We start from the raw sequence: 24,014 nt of genomic DNA, 5'->3' as shown, positions 1-24,014 counted from the left end.
CAAGAGCTGTCTGGCTGTCATTTGCTTGTATTAACAACACAGAAATAGCCGTTCCCAAGGCTATCTTTCACCCAGTGACATGAATTTATCGTTAGGCTGATGTAATATGCATGGTCAGCAGCTTTTTGCTAGTCACCTCCATGTAAGGTAGGCCCTCTCCAGGCGGAGGTGCAGTGACTTTGATGTGGCTGTGTACAGCTCATGTTGAACCAAACCCAGATTCGATGGGCTCAGTTAACCATAGGAATAGCAGAGCTGAGGGAGCAAAGAGGAGTAACTTACTTATGAACTTTAAGAATATGTTGAAATGGCAGCTCAGGAAGCACACATTTTTCATTCTTAGATAAATAGGGATCCAAAGAACAAAACACACTAGCAGCAGGAGGTTTCTCATGACTAAACAGAATGCATCTTCCCAGAGTAATAAACCATGAATGGACAGTTTCCATAAATGCAAGCATGCCTTGATATTCTAATGGGAAAGCCTTAGCTGTCCATGTTTCTATTTATTTTCATCCCAACAGAAAACACTCTGTGTATCTGCCCTGCATTAGGGGTAGTTCTGGGCTCTGGAAGACTGCTTTTGTTGTAAATTCTCCAGTGAAAAGTTTGAAGCTACCACTGAGATGCAAGGATATAAAGTAACTTTTACTACTGTGATTTTGTAAGGCTATCAGGTTATGATGAGTTACACAGGAAAACAATGCTGTAACAAAACCTCTGCCTGATCAACACCGTGCTTTGTTGCCCTGGAAAAAAAAAACATATAAAAATAAGTGAATACTGTGCTTGAAGTTCTGCTCTATGCGGTCTTTGGAGATCTAAATAGCATTGGCACTGTGTTAGATGATTAAGCCTAATTAGAATTTGCCTCAGCAGGCTTTGAAGTAGCATGTCACAAACACGTTCCCATGACTAGCAGAAGTCCTGGTGTTTTGGTTTTTATAGTTTTGCCTATTAGAAGGCTGTCTCAGGTTTATTCCTTCAAATTCAAGCATAAATGTTTAGGTTATTTAGAAGCAGTAGCTGTTGAAGTTGAGACCTCTGTGAAGAGCAGACTAGAGGAAGATTGGCAATTCAACATTATAGTACAGAAAACAATTCAGCTGATAGCCTCACTGTGCCTCTAAGCCAGGTGGAGAATTTCATTACGTGGCTTTTTTAGACATAACTTCTTTGCTTCATTGCAGATTGTAGAAATTTAGGAACAAAGGAAAAGAAAATACTTATGGGATTTGTTTAAGTACTATTGAAGTGGATAGATGAAGGTAATCTTGTCAATTTCTCCTTCAGCAAGCAGTAAACTGATGATTCCCTGGTACTTCAGCTCCATGGCATGCAACTGTGAACAGTAAGAGCAGTAACCCTTACAAGGTAGTGTGTAGCAACAAGTTAGAAATCTCATTTTAAAATATGCTTGGAAAAAAAAAAGTACCACTAAAGAAAGAGATATCACTTTTTTTTCTTTTGAAATGGTAATAAGGACAGTACAGAACAGTATGTCTTGTGCTCAGGTTATTTTCAAGTGTTTATATCATAACAATCTTTATATAAGCTATCTGCATTTATTACAAACAAATACGGAAGGAAAAACCTATTATTTTTTTAACTCTAGAATGGAGTGGTTTAAGATGAAATACAAGAAGGAATCTGAACCTCTTTCATATTATTTGTCAGCTGAGTTTGTTACTTACTTAATGTTTCCATCAGCTTTAGCAAAGCAAAGTTAAAGCTTCACTGAGAAACGTGCTAAAATAAAGAGCAGGGTATCATTCAGCTGACCAATAGTTCCACGCCCAGCCCCTCAAAGCCAGGAGGGGCTGCATTAGTTAAGCACTGAGACATTTCAGAATATTCTAAGAGTTTATTTTATGCTTTATGAAGCATTTTTTTGCCCATCAGGCATCAGTATAATCTGTGGCTCCTTTCCCATCCAGGTCAGCAGTTTGTATCTTGCCTAGCTACTTAGATTTGGTTACCATCTGGTGGTAGCTCATTGGCCCATGCAAAGTAAACTAGTTGCACAATTCCAGTCACATTATCATTCTCTTTTCAAAAGGACACAGAGTTACATTAGCCAAAAGACATCAAGAACAAGGGCCAGGTTGCTTTTGAACCCCTTCAATTTGAATGAAAGCTAGACAAACATGTAATCATCTAACAAAAACTAGACTTCACCAAAATCAGTGTCAGGTCTTAGAAATGTAAGCCATCACCTGCCACTGTTTTAGCACAACTAACCAGTTGGGAGTGGTTCCAAGCTCAATAATCTCCACGCTCTTTTATGTTTTCATACAAAAAAATTTAATAAATATTACTTTTCAAGATTTATTGCCAGGAACAACACATCAAAGATGCATTTTCATATAACACTAATATCACAATACAAGGTATCTTCATGATCTCAATGGTTAACCACCGAGATTAGTATGTTTATAAGCCTTTTGATCTTAAACATTGTAATAGCACTTTGATTTCCTCACTTGTTAAGGCGGGCAGTGTAATCTATGGCAAACCTACACAGTGATCTTACTGGACATTCTACTGTTCAAGTATTCAACAACTAGCTTATTAGAATACTCCCTAAATGCAGTAGATTACAAAAAAATTCAAATCTACAAGTGGTTCAGTATTACATATTCATGGTGAGAAAAAAAATAATCAGAATTTACAAAATAAGATTGCTGTGTTTCCAACTTCACACGCTAATTTGATATTTTAATTACATGCAACCACTCACATTTCATCTACATAAAGTAATAGCTCAGTTTTGTTCCCTTAAACTGCTTCTTAGCAGATTATCTGCCTGTCACTCGGTTTCAAGTCTAAAGCAGCAAAAAAAATTTTCTAGTCTAATTATCTAAACTGCCTCAGTCAGTACTTACAAATAGTCTTAAAGTGATACTATGGAAGGTGTTTCAAACATTTGACATTGTACAAAAACCAGCATCAAGGCATGAAAGCCCGTCCTATTAAAAATAAACTATTTTAGAACACCTTAGTTTTGGCATATAGGCAACATGTAACAAGAAAATAAATCCAAAATGAAGAAGCCACAAGCTTACAATGCTATCAAAAACCTTCAACTCTAAACACATACATATAAATAAAAAGGAATGATATTTTAAGGCTCTCGATTATTAAGTTAATAAATCAAATATACACAGTGATTAATAAAAAAGAATTATTTACATATCTATACAAACTTCTATTTTTGACACATTTTCCTCTTTAAATTCTTCATTTACCAGCAACTGCTGACAAGTTCCCCCCACCCTCCCCCAACAAAAATACAATAAAAAAATAAATAATAAACTTATTTTTGATAGTTGCTGTGGTTCCGAGCTGCAAAGGCACTTTCAAATACAGAACTAGTTGTACGTCACCATAAAACCAATATACAAAAAACTCAGATTCAATAAATATAAATAAAATGTATTATTCTAAAGAAACTGTATAAATTGGGACATCTGGCAGAAAAAAAAATTAACACTAAGGAAGAGTAATAAGGCTATGTAATACCTTATGAAACGTTTCCATGATGTATCAGCTACAGCTGAATTTACATTAGGGCACTTTTGACTAGTTTTGCATAGATGTGAAATGCAGCACTTGGTATTCCAGCCAACCACAGCAACTATCATTGCCAGTGTAAGCCAGCTTGTCAAAACTTAAATTAACAGAGGGACTCTAAGTAAATAATAGCCTTAGACTCAAATATTACACAACAGTTTAAGAACTACAAGCTCTTGAGTGCCTTTATAATGATATTTAAAGGCCCTGCATGGCAGCACCCAACTGTCTGCTATACAATGTACTCCATTCTATTTAAACTTTGTGCACTTTCCAAGTCTCTGTTGTCCTGTTTATTTGTCCAGTTTGGGTGTTTTGTGGGTGTGCTGTTGGGTGGCTTTTCATCTCTGTCTACCAAAGTGTACGCTGGCTGCTTGGCAAACCGGGCCTTTTGCTGGTGTTTGTCCATGTCATCTTCCTCCACTTCTGAATTGTGCGTCCTTATTTTGGCGATTTTAGAGTTTTTGTTTTCATAGTCTTTAATTGGAACAGTATTTGCTCCGTGTTTCTCTATGGGGTTTTTAATCTGATTCAGCTGCTCCCTTACGTTGTTGGTGGTGTTGTCATCAGATGCTGTGTGAGTATGGCTGCTCTGCTTTCTGCGCTTTTGAATGCACCAATAGAAAACAGTTACCAGACAGCAGATCCAGGCTACTGTTAAGACTGAGCTCAGTAATGGCACCAAGAAATCTGGAAGAGAGATGAGACCAGTTAACCCTGCTACAAATGAAGTGTTCCAGTCAGTGCTTTCCACAAAGAATAATCTCAGTGTTAAGCCTCACTTATGCACTGGGGTCCAGATAGTAACGTAAGGATAACCGTAGCTCTTTTAGAATACGGGATGTCTTAAGTGAGTTTAGTATTGTAACTACTAACTAACAGCTCCCTTATGGAAGAGGTGGCCCTTGTCATCACAGGCTCCACTACTGCAGGCTGCATTACACTGCCTGCCAGGGCTCTCTTGGCTTGGGGGCGATTGGTTACATTCCCACTGAAGTCATTTCCCTCTCCATTTGTGACTGGCCATAAGATCCAGTGCATTCCTGGTGCTATGCAGAAAGCTAATTGGACACTTTTGACCTTAATATTTAATTCATCGCATCTGGATAATCGTGTCACCACAAACTACATGGGAGCTCTCAGAACTAGCTAGCTCTCTTCCTTGCTTCTATGTGGAAAGGAGCAGCCCTTTTAAGAGGGTAAGTCACTTGTCTGGAGCATTTGCAGAGCACTTTATGTTGTTATTCCAAATAGCAAGATCCTGGTGCAAAACTTTGTTGTTCCCAGTTAACAGGGCCAACAGGCAGAGATTCTCACAGTTGCTATAGATTCAAAAGTAAGAAAAGCTTCACCTGCTTTGAGAATCTTTGCTAGTCATAAAAAGCATGTGTGTCATTTGGAGGCAGGGAAAAACTTACCTGTTTTGTTCTTAACTGGTCGCCTTTGTACTCTGACTTCTGCGACTGCAGCAATTAGTGTGTTGTTTCCATCACGCTTACTGACAAGGTCAATAATCTTATCTGTGATTTCCTTGATTGGGTTTTCATCTTCTCCTATATCTTCAGCAGACTAAAGAAGTCACACAATTAATACCAGATGCCAGATCAGATGTACGGGTAATCTGCTATCTATAAACTTTCACAATCAGCTAAGGCTCTCAGTACTTTTCATACTTAAAACAAAAACAAAACAAAACACAAAACAACAACTAAAAAAAAAAAAACAGGAATAAAACAAAAATCCCAGTTACAGGAAGAAAATAGTATTGCAGAACTTCAGTCCCCCTTATCTTTAACATGAACAAAAACAACAACAACAAACAAAACAGTGCTCAAGAGAGTATAACAGAAAATGGTTTACTGCACTATTACAGTTGCTGCCAGATGGTAGCTTTCAGATATGCACATGTAACCAAGATTTCTTCCCTGTCCTTAAAAGAGAACTGAGATGGAAACTAAACCATGAGAAGTGCTGACAAAGCCAGGAATTACGATTTTTATGAAATCCACATGTTACACATATATCCAAGCGATTAACTACTAAGACATTTAGAAATATTCCAGGAATACTTACAATAGCAACATGTATTTCATTATTTGCCAAGTGTGAAGGCTCACAGGTAATATAGATGGAATATTCAGCAGAAACATTCTTCAGGATATTCAGATTCCTCAATTCACTGCAAATGTGCTCCGTGGTAAGGCCCTGGAGGAGATGAAGAAAAGCTTTTTGTTTTTTAAATATATATATGCACACGAATACACACAAAAAATATTTATATAAATATATGTATTATGTTTATTCATATGTATTTTATGTGTATATATGTAAATCATATATATGATTTACATACATTGTATGTATTTTCTTATATACATTTAGGCATATGTTTTTATTTTTTATATATATATATATATATATATATACACACACACGTATTATATGCATTTATAGAATATAATTATATATAATACAATACACACATACACACTCTTACATCAAGGCAGAAGAAGGAGCTTGCCCTTAAATAAAAGTTCTAAAGGGGAGGGGTACAAAATTCCCTCCAAGCCAGCTTTTGTTCCTCTCTGGACACAAAAACATGTATGGTAGAAATCTGTATCAACCTTCCATATTTTGTTTTCTTCGGTAATGAAGGAACATCTGCTTTTCCTGTACTTTTACTGGTTAAGTATGTTTCATGCTCAGAGAGAAGCATGTGTGTACCACAGCATATTGAATTACGTTCTGCTACTTACTGGTGCCATCATTTCCTTATTAAAGGTGAAGGTGATGTTGGCACAATTATCTTGGTAATAAGAATCAGAATTGCATTTGGTCTTCACAGGCTGCTGATTAGAAGGCCAGCATTCACCCACTGCAGCACAAGGATGAGTGAAACAATGGTCTTCTTTAACAGGAACACAAGCGTGTCCAGCTGGGCATTCATTATGACCTTTGGCATGTATTATACAAGGTCGAGGACCACACCAAACCTAGAAGAGAACAAATACCACTATAAGGTAATCACTGGCTACAGAAAAGATGACAGTACAAAAACCACAGTACAACAAGACAGTACAACAATGTACAAGAACACAGCAAAGATGTACCTTAGAACAGGTGACTTTTCCATTCAAACACTGACAAGTATTACAGTCATCATCCCACTTAGCACCGTCTGGCATTACTCGAATACTGGTAAAGCAAGGCCTCCCTGTAACTGAAGATAGATTTAATAGAATCAAAAATTAAAAAAAAAGTTTGAAAAACACCTAAGTTCCTAAACTCGGTGATAAGATACTTGATACTCGCTTTAAAATAACTATTGCTCCCCACACATACAACTGCCAACCCATTAACATGCAGTTAAACATACAAGTAGTGCGAGCAGCTATCCCACAATACCTTCCTGGCATCCTGGACCACTGCGACCCGGTGGACAAATGCAACGGTACCCATTAATTTCATCCACACAAGTAGCCCCAAAGGCACAGGGTGAAGACTGACATTCATTGATGTCTGCGACAGGAGAAAACAAACAAACAAAAAAAACCATGAGGCATTTGCCTACTGGAGCTTTGTTTACTTTCTAATGTCTACCCAGCGATAGATTCTTATTAACAGCACCAGCACCATCTTGTATCAAGTACTTTGAAGTCTCTGCTGTGTGGTACTAACAAAGACCAAAACCTGACCCCTACAGCTACTTAAGCTTTTCAAGGGCAAGGACACATTTCTTCTCACACAAGGATGCTTCCTGTCATTTGACATAGTTTAGTTTTGTTCACCTACTCAATTCTCCAAGCTATAACAATGTTAAACCCCTTTCCAGTTGTATTGCTGCTATGAAACATCTATTTCCATGGTTATTATTAAGAGTAAAAGCTGTCAGCATCCTCTTACCTGTAATTATTATTAAATTACAGGGAAGTACATACATCACCTGAGGGCGTGTAGGTGGATTATTCATTGATAACGTTTTTGGCTGGCACCCTTTCAGGTCAAACAAACTCATGGCATGTAAACATATTCTAACTGGGAAGACCATATTGAAGAGCATTTTGCCCACTGAGCTGAACCAAGAGGCTTCAGCTGAATAGGCTTCAACATTTCTTTCATTTTCCGTGTAATTCCTGTCTTTCCCCACATCCGCTACAGATCTGGATATAGGCACAGAAGACACAGGACCTCTATCAGAAATCTAATCTACCACTTAACTCAGTTAAGTTGATTGTCTTGCTGCAAGATTCAAACAAGGCCAAAAAAAAAAAATCAAGCTGAGTGGCATTGAAACACTTACTGATCCTACAGTCGGGACCTGCGAAGCCGGGAGCGCACTCACAGCGGTACCAGTTGTCTCCATCCACACAAGTACCACTGTTGTAACTATGAAGAAAAGTCATTATGCGTATTATGAAACTGCTACAAATAAATAGAATCTAGAATTTTAAGACAACAACAAAGACAGACATTAAACTTACCAAGGATGAGGACTGCAGTCATTTGTGTCTGTAAAGTGAAGACAGACAATGTTAGACATGCAGACTGGCTAATATAACTCTGCTGTTAGTAAAGAATAATTGAACTTCCCCTACTGCCCAAATTACATGTAGCTCAACTTTAACAAAAATATGCTGAAATTCTCTACTAAATTGATTCCAGGCTTCCACCGCAAAATTTGTTAACTACATTGTGGAACACATGTACACAGGAAGAGATTGTTGTAAAAGAATCTAATGGGGAAAAAAAAAAGTGGAAGCAGACAGAGCTGCTGGTAGAAAAAGAATGCAGGAGAAAACAAGACAACATCTGTCTCCACTTAGCTCATTTGCAACTTTCTCATGCCCAGGTCAAGGCTCTATCACATAAAGTCATTAAAAACAAAGATTCAGGTGATGCTAAAACCTACATCAAACAAGCTTTCCCTTCTGGTTTCAATCTCAACTCCAAGAGCGACAGGATGAGCTAATATTCTCGTCATGCAACACTCTGAAAAAGTTCAAGCAGAGATGACTTACTCTGAGTACATGTCGGTCCTTCCCAGCCCTCCTTGCAGACACAAGTGAAAGAATCCCCACTAACTACACAGGTACCACCATTGTGACAGGGGTTTGGCAGGCAGCTGCTGTTCCTTGCTGTAACAGAAACAAGATTTACCGCTAAGTTGTTAGAAACCCATCAAAACTGAGCCAAGAGGAAAAACTGAGGTTGCAGATTCAGTGCTGCATCTGCTTCCTGATGATTATGCGGGGTATTTACCTATATTACAAGTGGCTCCTTCCCATCCTGCAGGACACATGCACTTGAAAGTGTCCCCCTCATCATAACATGTTCCTCCATTATTGCATGTTGCCTCATCACACTGGCTGTCACCTACAAAAAACCCAAAGTATTCTTAATGTGTGCTTTCTTAGCGCTACACAACAAGATTAAGCAGCCAAACAGAGAATGCCTATTACATTTTTGGAAGTGCTGAACTTACGAGAGTGGCAAGTTTTTCCTTTCCACCCATTTTTACATTCACAGAAGAAGTCATTGACCAAGTCTCGGCAAGTTCCTCCATTGTGGCAGGGGTTTTTACTGCAGTCATTAATATCTAGATATATTAAGGAGAGGAAAAAAAAAAAGCTAAGCGATGTTTACAGATTTGACAAACACTTAATGCCTGATATTCCATCCTTAATTTTGGCCTGAGTTTCAATCACAGATTAAATGCTTAAGTAAGTATTTTAAAGATTTAAGCACTGACAGTTAGGAAGAATATTCCACCCTGTTCCACCAGTTTGTTTTCTTTTTGTTTCAGCAAACAAGAAGTGAAAACATTATTATATAAACTACCCTATCGGTCAGAGGATAGGAGTGGAGTGCTCACTCCTCTTCTGTTCCCAAGGCTGACAAAACACAAATGTGACACAGATATGCCCTTCCTAAAACAGTAAAAGCAAATGCTAAGGTTTTCTTTCAGGAAGTAATCCAAAGCATGGAGTGAGAAATTGAACAGTAGGAGAATCTGGTGTGGTAATTTGGGTTTAGATTCAAAAGCCTGGGAATCACTGAGGAAAAAAGAAGATATCTTGTCCTCTGTAGTCATTGCAGCAAAGTTTATGTTAAGTAGGCATTGGATACTGTCATCTTAAAGACAGTACCAGTCATGCCTCCATGAGATCTTATTGCATGCTGAACAACAGTTAACTTACTTGTTTCACAATATGTTCCTTCCCATCCATCACTACAAATACATTTGTAGGAGTTTACACCGTCAATACAAGTGCCACCATTTTTACAGGGGTTGCTCTCACAGTCATTGATATCTGCAATGGTTTGGAAGAGGGAGAGAGAAGGAGAAAAAAAAAAAAAGAGTCAAACAAAATCAAACTAGAAGTATACCCACTGGAAATTATCTGGAGACTATTAGGTGCTACTTCCATTTCTAAGTTTCTTACGAAAAGAAAGCAAGATGAGAAATAGCTCAAAAGCAGCGCAGAGAAAACTGCATGAACCCACTGCTCAGCAATTCAGCATTAAAAAGCAAAAATAAGAAATCAGGAGTCTTTAAGATCCATGTTAAACCCCACTATTAAGTACCTAAGACCTTGTATACATAAGTTTTTTAAAAATATACAATTCAAGGCCAGAAGGTTCATTACTGTGAACTTTCCCCAAGGCCTAACAAATTCCAATCTGCCTCACCCAACCAGGATATGAAAACTTAACGCAGTTCCAAGGTTCACTGTGTTAGAAAAAAGAAGCCTTCAAGCTATCAGGGAGGAAAGGATGGAACAGTTAACTGAAAACAGAAGGGAACAGTAGAACATATTTTTAGTTCTTACTCTCATGACAGTAGGTGCCAGTGAATCCTTTGTTGCATTCACAGGTGAATTTTCCACCTGCTTGGCTCTTGCATTTTCCATGAGGACCACAGACATTTGAAGAAATGTAACGAACTCCTTCTGGTGTGCTGTTAGAAGCCACTGCCACTGTACAGCTGTCGATTACTGTAGAATCAGGAACAGAACAGGAAAATTAAGTGAGTGTTGCCCATTCCATCTGATTTCTTAAGCTATTGCAACTTTTTTTTTTTTTTTTTTTTCCAGAGATGGAAGTTTAAAAGACATAAATAAGCTTAAAGCTTTAAAATAAAAGCCCTATACCTGGTATTTATGCATAAAAATCATCACAGCATCTTATCTGAAGTTTGCCAGACCTACTTCCACAGTCTGTAATACATTTAACCAAAGCGGCATATTTAAAACGTGTTTATATTTTGCTATCTTTTAAATAACTTCTATTTATAAATATTACTCATCTTCTCATTGAAATAGAGGCTATCTATATAAAAATGACTCTGCTTGTTATGCTATTGCAACTACATTACTTTGGCTTTGGTAGGGGACAGGAAGAAACAGTTGTCAGTCATTTCTGTTCACCTTCACAAGGAGTTGTGCGGCAGTGATCTTTCAGGTGGGAGCAGTTCTTGCCTTCGTAATCTTCAGGGCAGTTACAGAAATAGTCCATAGCAAGATTGAAGCACTGGGCACCGTTCTGGCAAGGGTTTGGCTCACAGTAGTCTATATCCAGCTGTAAGCAGTGTAGAGAAAGGAAAGAGGAAGGAAAAAGGGGGGAGGGGGGTGCGGGGGGGCGACATTGAGGGAAGGGAAAGACTGAGTGAGACTGAAGTTTTATCATAGTTTTCCTTCAGTATGACAGGCAGACATTGTGGAATCTGACCTTTTTATCTACTGCCTCAATGACTTGTTCATAACACACAGGGTTTAGTTAGACTTGCAGCTATTTCAACAGACAGCGTTCTTGATATTAAACAGCCACTGAAAGTTAATAGTTAGCATGCAACAAAACCTGACATGCAAACACTTGCAGTCTGTTTAACAAAAAAGAATCTTCAGCAGCCCATGAGTGTTTTGTTTTTTGTCGCTTTCTCCTTCCCTGCTCTTCTCCCCTCCCCCCAAGATATATACTAATCAGTCACTCTCTTGGCAGACTGACAATGATATCAAGTACAACTTATATTATGGTTCACTGGATGCAAGGTATTCAGTGTACAGATCCAAAGTGCTGGTAGAAAAACCACTGGCTGAGAGAGCCTGCTTTTCACCCATGCTTCTTACCTGACAGAGGTTTCCTGAGAAACCAGCAGGACACAGACATTGGAATCCATTGATTTCATCCTGGCAGTGACCCCCATTCATGCAAGGGTTACTTGCACATTCATTGATGTCTTTCTCACAGTGATCTCCTGCATAGCCAGGTGAACAGATGCACCGATAACCATTAACCAAGTCCTGGGAAGAAACGAGAAAATCTGAAGTTATGTTTCTTTCCTCTATCTTTAAACATATTTATTAAAGGAAAAAAGAATTAAAAAAAAATTCATCCTCTACGCTGTCTAATACCAACATAAGACACTAGCTCAAATTAAAACTAGGTAGTAATAACAAAGGGAGGGGAAGGAGAAGGGGGAAGAATTAAAACAAAGCATCTATACGCACAGCCAGTAAAGGCTTGTGTTTGTAGTTTTGAGTAGAACACAATGATCCACATTTTACAGTGGAATACCTACATTTACAATAGATAGTTTGCACAAGCATCTCATTCACTGGTGACTCTGGTTGTGAAAGAGTCCTTTTATGCAGTCATTTTCTGCCCTCATTGTTCTGCACATATACCCCTACATGCTGTAACACGACAACCCCTCCTCCCAACTCAAACAACAATTTATGTCAGTTAATTGCTATTTTCTACACAACTTGTGTTTAGACTCAAATGTTTCAGTTACTGTTGCAAGTCTCTGGGAAACCAAAGTAAAACAAGAATGGCTTACCCGACAGGATCCTCCATTCTGACATTGTCCACGACAATCATTAATATCTGTAATAAAATTAGTACGTTAGCAAGCAAAAAAATCTATTTACTGTAGAAACAGAGTTCAATTCTCTTTAAAACTGCAGCTAGATAAACCTTCTGTCAAGTTTCCTGCACGCCTTCCTTAAGATAAGGTCATTATAATGGGTGGGAACCTCTTGCGATACTTCTAGTAGAAGTGGGAAAACTTCACATCATTGTTTTACCCATTTTTATCAGAATATAGCTAGGTTATGGACTAATGAGTTTGATAAAATTGTGTATTTTCATTCCACACTAACTACTCCCTTTCTAAAAACATCAGCTGCTGGGACTCAGCCTGATGCTCAAATCAGAGCTTAGAATTCAGTGGAATACATACATTTACACAGACAATTTAAGAAGCCCAAAGATAGAGGACACCTACTTATATCACAGTTGTGGCCAGACCAGCCAGTAATGCAGTCACAATAGTAGCTGCCAATCAAGTTCCTGCAGGAGTTGGCATTGACACAGGGTTTGCCCTCACATTCATTCGCATCTGAAAAACAATGTGAATGGCCAAATGCAGGGCTTGTAGAGTAGGAAGAGGGAAAAAAGTCTACGCTCTGTTTTCACAGCAATAATCAGCAGTTCATTCAGATCTAAGGAACTTATACAGTGTGGATTAGCGTGACTTGAATGAACAAAAGTCAATCAAACATCAGTCTTTGAAGCCTCTTTGAATTTCTCTGTAATTAGAACATACAGGCTATGCTAATTATTTGATAATTACCTAGCTACTCATTAAAAGCAACTTCCCCTCCCCCCCATCTCAGTCCAGAATTTTGAAGGAGTGCCGCAGCCTGGTCACTGGAGTTAGTGTGTTGTGTAAAGAATGCAGACAGCTCATTCTTCGTGAGATCATCCACATTTTGGAACCCAGCTGTGAACTTCTTGGCCTGGAGGAGCTGACATGGCTGAAGAGATAAAGCAACTTTCTCACAGGCTGAAGGAAGAAATACGTGTGGGGGTGGGATTGGAATACACCCTCCCTACTTCATTTATAGATTAAAGTACGTCTGTTTGGCTTAGTCAATGATTTCCTTCAGCTGCTAGCATGCATCAGGAGCAGTTACTCTATGCTTTGAATGTGTCCTGGGCCTCAGTCCTGCCAACACTACAACCTAGTTTTCTGAGTATGCCAGAATATATCCACAGGCTTCAGTGCTGTAAACATGCCTGAAGTAAAGGGCATGACTGCCCTTGCCTGCTGGACTATGATCCTTCCTGCATTTCCCTGCCACTCCCAACACCTGGAGCAATGTAAGGATGAAAAGAAAGGGAGTTCTTACCTAGCTGGCATGTTTTGCCAGTCCACTGAGGTGGGCAAATACACTTAAATCCATCAACTAGATCTTGGCAAGTTCCTCCATGACCACAGGGATTTGGAGAACAATCATCAATATCTGTAATACAGAATAAGGAGAAGCTTAGCTCTGCTACCAAACAGGCAATGTCAGTAAATGATAAATTTGATGAATGGTTGTTGCTACTAGGAATTGCCCTGAGGAACAGAGAAACAAGAGGGCTTCTACTTGGAATTTCTGGGCCTACTCCAATTTTGGAAAAAGCCTCTTTAAAAAAAAAAAAATAATAATAGTAAGGAAGGGGCATTCAAAATACAGGGAAAGAAATGCACAACCCTAACCATACACAAGTGGAAATCAGATTTTGATACAAACCAGGATTTTAACAACCTGACAGCATGCTACCAAAATACTGCATATTCTGCTTCTCTCTAGAAACTGCTGGCCATTCTTTTCCCTTGCATTTAAGAAAAACCTCAGCACCACAATATTAAATAACTGATAAAGAACAATGCTAGAAGCTGGGAAACGTTAAGTAGGCTGTCTTGTATGTTCAGCAGGTATTAGAAAGACAAATCTAGAAGAGCAAGCTAGCACGTTTTAATACAATTCTGAAGGGACTTACTATCAGTGCAAGTTGGTCCAGCCCAGCCAGGTGCACACACACATTCAAATCCTGTAGACGTTTCTAGGCAGCTTCCTCCGTTGTGGCACGGATCAGAGAGGCACGCATGCTCCGCTGCACCAGGACAGGAGTACGTTATGATACAGACTACGGCAACATCACAAGAAGTCATCCCCTGCTCCTGCTACACGCTTCTACTCTGGACATCCATCAGCACTTGATGTATTGTCCTGCTGGGCCAACTGTGAATCAAAGCTACTACCTTCTAGGAAGTCGTCTTCCACGATGCTTATCAAAACCTCTACTTGCACCTGTTTGAGTCAGAGCCAAACTTGGCAACTTGTAGTGATCTCTCTGATGAGCAGAAGGCTGATTTTCAGAGATATAAGCTGATGAAGCGTGAACATGCAAGTCTGATCATTATAGCCAGCCCTGACATTGAGACTAACATTAGAAATTGACTTCCCCAACCTCATAAAATCTCCAAACAGCAAAAGAATTAACTACCAATGGCAGTTCAAGGGCTGCATCACACACTTACCTATTTCACAGTTCTGTCCTGAGTAACCCTCAGGGCAGGAACACTGGTATTTATCGGGGCCAGTGTTGCTGCAGGTACCACCATTCAAACAGGGTGGGTGGGTTCCACAGTAGTTCAGGTCTGCAAAAACGTGATGAGAGTTGAAAAGCTATGGTTTGAAAACAGCAGAAACATCACAACACTTGCGCTTTGCTCTAGAGACTTATAGAATACATCCACACACAGAAGTAGGACTTGACAAAGCAAAGCACATATGCTAACAGTGCCGTAACAGCAGAGAACACACAGCTAAGATGTTGATGGACAAAAACTCCCACATTTCATGAGGCTTACTGTGGAGAGAGCACATGCACGACCGAGTAAGTCTGCCAGTGTTAAAAATTCAAGTGTTACCCTTGGCTATCCATAAGATTAGCATACCTTTGTCACAGAGCTGACCACCCCAGTTGGTTTCACAGAGGCACTGCCATGGTTCAATGCAAGTGCCATGGACACATCCCGGGTGTGGAATGCACTTATCACAGTACTGGCCTTGCCATCCATACTGACACCTTCGTTTAATAATTAAAAAAAAAAAAAAAGATTAATATATACATATATCAAAACAAAGAAACAAATCAAAATAAATAAATGAATAGCCCTCCCTCTCCCCCCAGCCTTTTAGAATTATATAGATAGGACTGCAGAACTCCAAAGCTTTAAGAAAGACTGGGGAGGGGCAGGAGGAAAAGGAGAAAGGAGAAGCTATTCAGCATTTGTTTGATGGTTTCTTGTAAACAAACATTTTAGTAGTTTTGCCAAGGTCTCTGTAGCTGGCCTCCTGACAAAAGAATAACTGTTGAGAGAGAATCAGCATGAGGCCATTCAGCACAATAATACTCTTTCGGAGCCTCATACAAATGTGGCAGAGAGGGTGGGTGTGCACTACAAATCAATCTCTGGGCTTTGACAGGGTGCATTATAAATTGGAAGGGGAGGGGGGAGTCAGTGGAAACAACAGTTATCCAGAGATCCTCATAAATACAAGGTTCCAGGCATTGCAGCCATGCTGAGTTTGCAGGATGATGACCCGAACCATAAACACCGACTGAGCCTTGGCAAGGCAGCAGCACAGCATTAGGAATTCTCTCCTCCATTGGCACCTAACCTTATTCTGAACTAGAACTCATACACAGAAAATATAGCTTGGGCCACAGTAAGAGATTAAAGAAAACAGCACACAGCAGGATTCTGCCAGTGCATTTCAGAGCTTGATTTACGCTAACCTATTTTCAGATAATAACTAAAACATGTCCAATTCTAAGAAACTTGAATTGTCATATTTTGAGAAGAGTTTATTACTAAGTATTTATTGCCACTATCAGTGAGTTACTTGAATTCTGTTCTTAAAAGGAAGATGCTCTTTTAAAGTAAAGCCCCCTTAAAATAAAGTTCATTTAGGCTTTCACTTAGTTCTCACTAGTAAGGTAGACCAAGGATTCTTCAAATTAAAGCTGATCTATAGATAGAAGCAAGGAAAACAAGTTAAACATTAAAAGCAAAGGTTGGTTGAAGTACTGCATTTCATTAACAGGTCCTGAGAGTAATTGATCAGCAGCAATTATGCACTAAGCTGTCACTAAATTATGAAAATAAACCTCTTCTGTACAGAAGTCAGCTAATCTTTCTATTTATAATACCCCCCAGCATTCTTCTACAGGCGATTTCTTCTCATGGGAAAAAGCTAGAGGAATCTCTCCAATGGGTAATCACACACAGCTCGTGGCAAGTCTGACTTCCCTTCTAAAAATCTCAGGTGACAAACTACATCCTAATTAAACTTTTTTAAATAGCTATTTCAATTGCAGCCCATTCAGGGTCAGTGGGAAAATCTTAATAGTTTGTGTATAAGAAAACAGCCAATCCAACTTATGCTTCTTTGTGTGCAGAGAACATGAAAGAAAGACAGAGCAGGCAAAAACAACCTCTTTCAAGTAGCTGCTGGAAAATCCTTCTAGTACAGGGAAGGTTGTAAGAATGCAGAACGATAAAAAAAAATTAGAAACATTCCCTTTTAATTTGTATTGCATTGATAGCAACTTGCCTATGAGCCTGGATGGTAGCAAAACTAATGGACCTCACCTGCAAAAACAAGCACTCAAATCTAGAATTTTACTCCTTTCTGCCAAAGGTTTTTTGTTTGGTTGATTTTTTTAAAATCATTTTCTTTAAAGCAAATTTAAACAGAAGTAATTAAAAAGGAAAACCACACAAAAGAGCAGAAGCTGTGGAGCTGAAGATATGGCTTTCTTCAGACAAATTAACTTCAAAGTACGACAAACAAAATAAGACAAACTCTATGGGCATTAAAAAAAAATGGGTATCAATTCCAGAACCAGATTCACGGCAATAATTCCTGTTCAATTATACGTAGCAACAGTTTTTCATGAGAAATAGAAAGTTAACTTTCCCTGCATAATGATTCATGAGTAAATTTGGGCTCGTTGGCAGGCTTGCATTGAAGAAAGTGACTTGCACCAAATGAGAAAAGGATATTTTAAGAATGTTTGCAAGTTGTCTGTTGTACCAGAACCCAGAGCAGTTTCTGCTAGGATGTTATTTTTAAACTCTGTTGCATTTGTAACATACAGGCTATATGACTCATCAAAACTTAAAAGAAAATAAAATCTTGTTTCTGAGTTCACTTTAAAGATATTGGTCTAACTTGGCAAGCAGAAGTTATCTGAAAGCACCAGAAGGACAGCATTGTTTCAAGACTATGCAAATCAAGTGTGGGAAAGTTGCACCTTAAGTAAATAAGAGCACTAGTGCATGTCTGGGCAGTGAGTGGGAGGTAAGAGACTTAGAAAGAGAAAGGAAAAAAAAATCTGGAAACAAAGCCTGTTGTTCTAACTAGGAGACAGCAACCCTACAAGGCATGTTTATTCTGATGACAGAAGCACAAAATCACTGGTAGCCTTGACTGACACGCTCCTCTCACCATCTGGACCCCCAGTATTTCCTCCTACTTGCTTGGCTTTTTTTTTTTCTTTTTTTTTTTAATTGACATAGATCTATACGGTGTTTTGGAGGTTTACCAGCCTATATCAGCACTGCTAAACATTTAGATCCCTTAGCATAAACCAGAGTAAGCCCATCCCGTGGCTTGACTTTCACTTTGTCACGTTGCTTGCAGAAGATGAGAAGTTACTTCCTACCTTACTTTCAGAAAGTTCCTTGATAAAATTGTTTTGTTTTAAAACACAGATTACAGAGACAGTGCACTGTGATTATTTAGGCTGACCTTTTATATAGCATAGGCTGTCAGACACCTCAGATTTAATTCCTGTTTGAACTACAGCTTATCTGGAAAGAAAAGCAGCTCACTTCATGCAAACGTCTCCAGCAATGGAGAATGCACCAGTATGTTTGTTAAGCAGAAAAAAAAGACTTCTGTTCCTTCAGATTTCAGTGTTTTACTCATGAATAACCAAGCTTTACTTTTAACCCTTCCTACACAGGATCAATATCACCGCTTTGTAGTCTCAGAAGTGCTGAGCTCCCTATTCCTTAGAAACAGGCATGAGAAAGAATTACATGAAAACACAACCAGTTTGCTCATAAGGAATGAGGACGTTTTAATATCTGTTAACCCTGTGTCAGTAATTTTGAAAATCTCCCTGTGCCATAAATATATGCTGTATATTTTGAAGCATTCCAAATATTTAGTTGTTGGGTTATGGATAGACTCTGCTTCTCATTGTCTCCTTGCCAGGACAGAATGGACTTCAAAGCACAGCAGCAAAATTCTACATTCATCAGAGCCTACTGACAAGATTTCATCCCAGCTATTAACCTCTCAGCACTCTGAGCCTGGCTCACAATGGCAAAGGAACCAAAAGATTTAACTAATCCTATTCTAAAGAATGCTTGACTTTTGCCTACTGATGGAAGAAAGCAGGGGAGGAGGGAGAAAGGAGGAAATGTGAGTGAAAGAGAGAAGAGAGGAAAGCCACACCGTACTTCAAGCTTGTAATTGAAACAGCCTGAAATTGGTATTGATACTGGAGGGGAAAAAGACAACCAAAAATAAAATCAAAACAAAAACCCAACCCATAAGACATTTGTGCTATTTATGCAGAAGCAATTAGTCAGTGCTCATTAGGCAGTATTCACATGATTTATCCTACTTTGCCCCCAGCCCTAAAAATGCCACCATTTCACAAACCAAAAGCTTCAAATTATCAGTGCATTAAAAGCCTGCTCACCCCTTATTCTGGGCAAGTCTGCATGAATAATGTGCCCTGCTCAGAAACATGGCTCCAGAAATACTCTCCCCTCCACAATCCTACTGTGTTTAGCATCACTCATTAAATTGCTTGGTGGGGACAAGGAGAGAGAGAGAGAGAGAGAGGGAAGCATTTACCTGCACTCTCCCGGAACTGTGCAAGAACCATGCTTGGGGCTACATCCCTGACGACAAATAGCTGTTAAAAAACAAAACAAAAGAGTATCAGCATGCAGCCTGCTTCTTGCATCTTCACACTGGTGGGAAGGTTTTAATCTCTAACCACCACTGTAATCCTACTAAATCCAAGGTTTCGACAAGTCCCTCATATCAAGTCTATTAGAAAATGAAAAAATAAATAAAGTAGATTTCATAACACAGGGAGTCACCTATCAGCTAGATTTACAGAGGAATGATACCTAGTACTGTTCAAGGAGTTGTTTCTATGTAAGAGAAACCACTTCACCTTTGAGCTGCAAGTCACCGAGTCTACAAGTTTATTTTCCTCTGCGGTGAACTGGCACACTTTCCCTATCTTTACATCTAATTCAAAGCAACTTTTTAACTACTCTTTACATTTGAGACCTATCTCTGAACAGACAGGATATTAAGATGAGCGTCTATTCAAATTGCAGTTAAACTCAGTCAGCAAGACATGCTGATAAACTGTTCCTATTCACAGTCCTGCTTTCTCCTTCTGAAATTACTTAGGAAGTTGCCATTCCCTAATAAACACACTGAACATCAGCTCAGGTAGAACAAACACCCGCGGACTTTTCAAAGACCAAAGCTTCACACTTGCCAGGTCAGCTCTGAAACAAGTCTCTCTTTCCTGCTTGTCTTGAAGTTCTGCACCAAAGGGGAAATCCTGCCATTGAAGTCAGCAGCAGAACTCCCATTGAAGTCAGTGGGCTGGGTTTTCTTCCCAAGGGCAAAGATGTGGATGCTCAGAGAAAGAACACATCTGCTAAGTACCCAGTACTAGCAAGATCTCTCCAAGATTTTAAATACAAGGCAGAAACTAGTCTTGTCCTGCCCCTGTGTAACAAGTTACTCACTGTCCCATCAGTCCTCAGCCCTACTGTCAACACAAACCGATCACTGAATTGCAACTTGGATACAAAGAACTCAAGTCCTATCCAAGACTATTGATAATCCGGGGTTCAGGCATTTGTCACAAACCTTTGTTGCATTCTGGTCCCGTCCAGCCTTCCAAGCAGGTTTTGTTGCCATTCTGGTCACAGGTATGGTGAGTGAAGAAGTCATCTCTCGGTCGACAAAACTTGTTGCATCCAAAGCCATAGTAATGTTCTGCGCAAGTCACACGGATTTGATACTCAAAGTGGGCAGCTCCTGTGTTATGTTTCAACGTCTGCCACTGACGGCTTGGATTGATCATGCCAGAGTGGGATGCCTTCTCAATTATGCGATCGGGATCTAGGTGTTAGAAAAGACACTAGAGGTAAACCTTTTTTTAGGTATCGTTGCCTCCCATGTTACATATCTCTAGCTTAGCAGACAAGACTCTCCCAGATAGCCAGTTGGTTTTATTAATTTTCTGTTTTAGAGAGTAAGATAAGGCTGCCCTGGAGCTACAGACCAGTAACTGAAATGTGTATACAGCCTATAAAGCCAAATAAAGCTGAAAGTCAGAAGGAACTGATAGCTTACTGCCCATTGCTTATCCCTTCCTCAGTGTGCAGACATCCCATAAGAATCATACAGTTAGTGATTAAAGAAAATTCAGCTCCTTTTTCTCCAAGCTCCAACAGGCTGGTACATAATGTGGTTCTCCCTGCTTCTCCATTACTGCTATTGCCTTCATTTTAACTGGAATGTTTACAAAAAAGTCATAACTACGAAATCCTAATAAAGCAGTGTCCACAAACTGAACATAAGCACTACAAAAAAATGTTTGCTGCCTTCTGGGACTCTGGTGTAAACACTAAATTGAAAACTAGCAACTTTGGCATTCGGTCAACATCCATGAGTTTTGGCTGAAAAATACCATGAAAGTTCTCCCTTCAGATATTAGCTGACACTAAAAATTCAAGATGGCAAGAGCTCCAAGAAGAGAGCTCAAATTACGGGATGTATTTGCTACACAATCCCCTTCTCTCAATAGAGCATTTCAAAGTTTAGACTTTGTACTCGACATTTAGTTCCAGCAAAGGTTTTCTGGCTTTCTGAGCCCTACAACTGTCTAAATTATGGTTTGAAATAATAATATTTCACATTAGCTTGGAACATTGTATACATCTGTGGTATTTCACTTTGTAGTTCAGGTCTTGTGACTTAAATGATCTGACACTGTCTTACGACCTGTTGCTAGCAAGCACTTGACTGCCGAATGAAAGTTTATCGTAAAACAGCCAAAATATCCTTGCAGACATAGTAAAAAAACAAACAAAAATAAGTACCAGGCTACATTGTTCTGTATATGGGACCATAATCCAGCCACAGGAAAAGTTAAGGTAGAAGGGCAGTTTGCCAACGATACGTTACAAAGCAGTGCGGGAAGTACTAGCACATTCAAGTGTGAAGAATTAAAGTGTATTCACGTTCAGTTAGTTCTTCTGACAACTACAAGAGAAAGCCTGGAGATTTTATGGAAGAGTTGAAGACTAACGAACCTGCTACAAGACATGACATAACACGTGGGCAGTGTTTAATGTAATATACTTCTAAATTTATTGCTAAAGTCTTTTGATTTTTAGCTTTCAAAAAGAACATCCAAAGAGGTTTTGCAAGCCTGATACCTACTGTCACTAGATCCGCCTACTTGTCTACAGTTTTGAGAATAGTTAAGTCAAAGCACTTGCTTGCTTACATATATAGACACCTTTCTGTGGCTGTAGAGCATTTACTGATTTTTATGAGTATTCTTAGCTCAGGTTTGCAACATTCATTAACTATTTACAGTGTGAAATTAAGGGCAACAACTTCTAATGCATCTTCTGGTATTTCTCGTTTTATATTTTCCAATTAAATCCTTTTTTCATTATTCATTGGCACTAAGTCCCCAACCTCACAACTTTGTAAAAGACTTCCGAAAGCATGCAGGCTTTTATTAATTTAGATACCTAAGGAGTTTCCATACTGGTATATCCAGAGCAATATCATGCCCTGTACTGTGCAGGTGTAAGGCTTTTAGATCTCATCAACAAGATTACTAATTCTAAGAGGTACTTAAGCAGATGCATATCTGTTTGCCTTGAATGGGGCTAGTCAAGCAATTACAGTTCTACTCATGCGTGCTGGAGATGGCTTTGCTGTACTTGCCAAGATTACACCCTGATCTACAGCGTAGCTGGAAATGGAATACATTTCCCCAAATACCGAGTGTGTGCATAAAGACATCCTGTTTCTTGCGAGTAAAACAACTCTATTCTTTTTCTCCTCTGAGTAGTAGAAGGGGAACGACACTCAACATAGTGTTGCACACCCTCCCACTTGCTTTTCCAGTCTTTTCCTGTTCTCTGTGAGGAACACTGTACAGACAACTATTTCAGTCCTTGGCACCAGAAAAACGATCACCTTGGAAAAGAGATCTTGCCTCTGCTCTATCATTCTTCCCCTATCTGTCAGCTCATTAGGAAGTATGTCCTTGTTGTACATCTGTGACACCAATTCCTTTGAGTTCAGTCTGTTCATAAGAGCTCAAATGGAAACACCCTTTTTAGTCCCCTGGACTTCATTTTTGTTAAGGACCCAGGTGAAAGCCAGCTGCAATTTCACTTTGAATTGCAGCTAAAACGCCTTTGATTTGATAGATGTTATAAAGCTACTACCACACATTCAAATTCATAGTCTGACAGACTTAAGATCCCTTTCCATTAGCCATCACCCACAGTTTTCACAATGAAGTATTGGCATGTTTCTTCTTGTATGAGAATTTCTCCACCCTTCCTTATTCCCACCTGTCAGTATGCACTTACACAAGTGTGCTGACCCAGACGTCAGGGAAGGCATTGCAACAACTCTTCCATTCTTAGCCTGCACTGACAATGTTTTTAAGTTTTAAAGTGAGCCACCCCAAAGTAGCAGATTGGCTAATAAAACAAGAATTCAACCGGGCTTGAGAGAAAGGGATCTTCATAATTCCCTTGACATCATCAGCCTAAAAATCCCATGCTTTGATAGAAAGATTAGAGGAAACATTATTCATTCAGAAATTGATGAAGCAGAAGAGAGTGGCTTTCTGTACACCCTGAGCTTCCTCTCAGCACTTTGCTGTCAGAGAGTTGTTTCTCTTAGCTTTCCGTGGCTAAACTTTAAAGCTATTAATCTGTCTGTTTATTCAGTGAACAACTGTATCCAAGCTCCTAGGCACAGTGAAATTAGCTATTTTTACTACCTGCCTTTGCCTTTCAGTGGTCTAGTTTCTGGAAATTACAGCTATCAAGCATCAGGAAGCAAAACCGAACTAAACAGCCAAAGAAATCCAGACTCTATCTAAGCAATTTGGGTGGCCAAGGACAGCATAGTTATTTTTTTAAAGTCTGTTTCAGACAGTTTCCAGCTATGGCTTGGTTTACATTGTGCTGAAGTCTCTTATGCCCAACTGGAATTCACATGCAACTGATACCAGTAATTTACAATAGCTCTTTAACATAGCTTCAGATGCAATGGCAGCCCCATTAGCTTTGTGTATGAAGCAACAGTAGCAAGATGGAATCTAGAGAAGAAAAAGAGCAAGGAAACTATTTACACTGAATCTTGGCTCCAGCAAAGCATGATTCTCATCAACTTCAACAGGGCCAGAATTTAACTGCAAGACACTCTTGGAAGTGAGACAAG

At 39.2% G+C, this 24,014-nt stretch overlaps 2 protein-coding genes across 4 annotated transcripts in view; one reads left to right on the top strand and one right to left on the bottom strand.

Annotated features, from left to right (window-relative positions):
- SLX4IP (SLX4 interacting protein) overlaps positions 1-20,403 on the top strand; it is a 102,061-nt gene extending 81,658 nt beyond the window's left edge. The window contains exon 11 of one of the 2 annotated variants that reach the window (XR_005858077.2): positions 16,647-20,403. The gene's annotated coding sequence lies outside the window, so the exon portion shown is untranslated. Of the gene's footprint in view, positions 1-1,293; positions 2,558-16,646 lie in introns of those variants that run through there. The other variant, XR_005858078.2, reaches the window with a different exon arrangement.
- Positions 2,281-24,014, bottom strand: part of JAG1 (jagged canonical Notch ligand 1) — a 36,068-nt gene continuing 14,334 nt past the window's right edge. For both annotated transcript variants that reach the window (XM_415035.8, XM_046939525.1), the window contains exons 4-26: positions 20,397-20,651; positions 19,353-19,413; positions 15,368-15,498; positions 14,948-15,067; positions 14,407-14,520; positions 13,767-13,880; positions 12,860-12,973; positions 12,413-12,459; positions 11,700-11,873; positions 11,001-11,151; positions 10,404-10,568; positions 9,771-9,884; positions 9,056-9,169; positions 8,833-8,946; positions 8,592-8,708; positions 8,055-8,082; positions 7,874-7,959; positions 6,979-7,092; positions 6,684-6,793; positions 6,330-6,566; positions 5,647-5,778; positions 4,992-5,142; positions 2,281-4,263 (exon numbers count right to left, since the gene is read on the bottom strand). In XM_415035.8, the coding sequence (XP_415035.4) occupies positions 3,806-4,263; positions 4,992-5,142; positions 5,647-5,778; positions 6,330-6,566; positions 6,684-6,793; positions 6,979-7,092; positions 7,874-7,959; positions 8,055-8,082; positions 8,592-8,708; positions 8,833-8,946; positions 9,056-9,169; positions 9,771-9,884; positions 10,404-10,568; positions 11,001-11,151; positions 11,700-11,873; positions 12,413-12,459; positions 12,860-12,973; positions 13,767-13,880; positions 14,407-14,520; positions 14,948-15,067; positions 15,368-15,498; positions 19,353-19,413; positions 20,397-20,651 (3,221 nt within the window). In that variant the 3' untranslated portion in view covers positions 2,281-3,805. The remainder of the gene's footprint in view (positions 4,264-4,991; positions 5,143-5,646; positions 5,779-6,329; positions 6,567-6,683; positions 6,794-6,978; positions 7,093-7,873; positions 7,960-8,054; positions 8,083-8,591; positions 8,709-8,832; positions 8,947-9,055; positions 9,170-9,770; positions 9,885-10,403; positions 10,569-11,000; positions 11,152-11,699; positions 11,874-12,412; positions 12,460-12,859; positions 12,974-13,766; positions 13,881-14,406; positions 14,521-14,947; positions 15,068-15,367; positions 15,499-19,352; positions 19,414-20,396; positions 20,652-24,014) is intronic.

The sequence above is a fragment of the Gallus gallus genome, chromosome 3 (assembly GCF_016699485.2).
Source record: "Gallus gallus isolate bGalGal1 chromosome 3, bGalGal1.mat.broiler.GRCg7b, whole genome shotgun sequence".
NCBI lineage: Eukaryota > Metazoa > Chordata > Aves > Galliformes > Phasianidae > Gallus > Gallus gallus.
The sequence above is the reverse complement of the archived record's forward strand: the minus strand, read 5'-3'. Positions and strand labels throughout refer to the sequence as shown.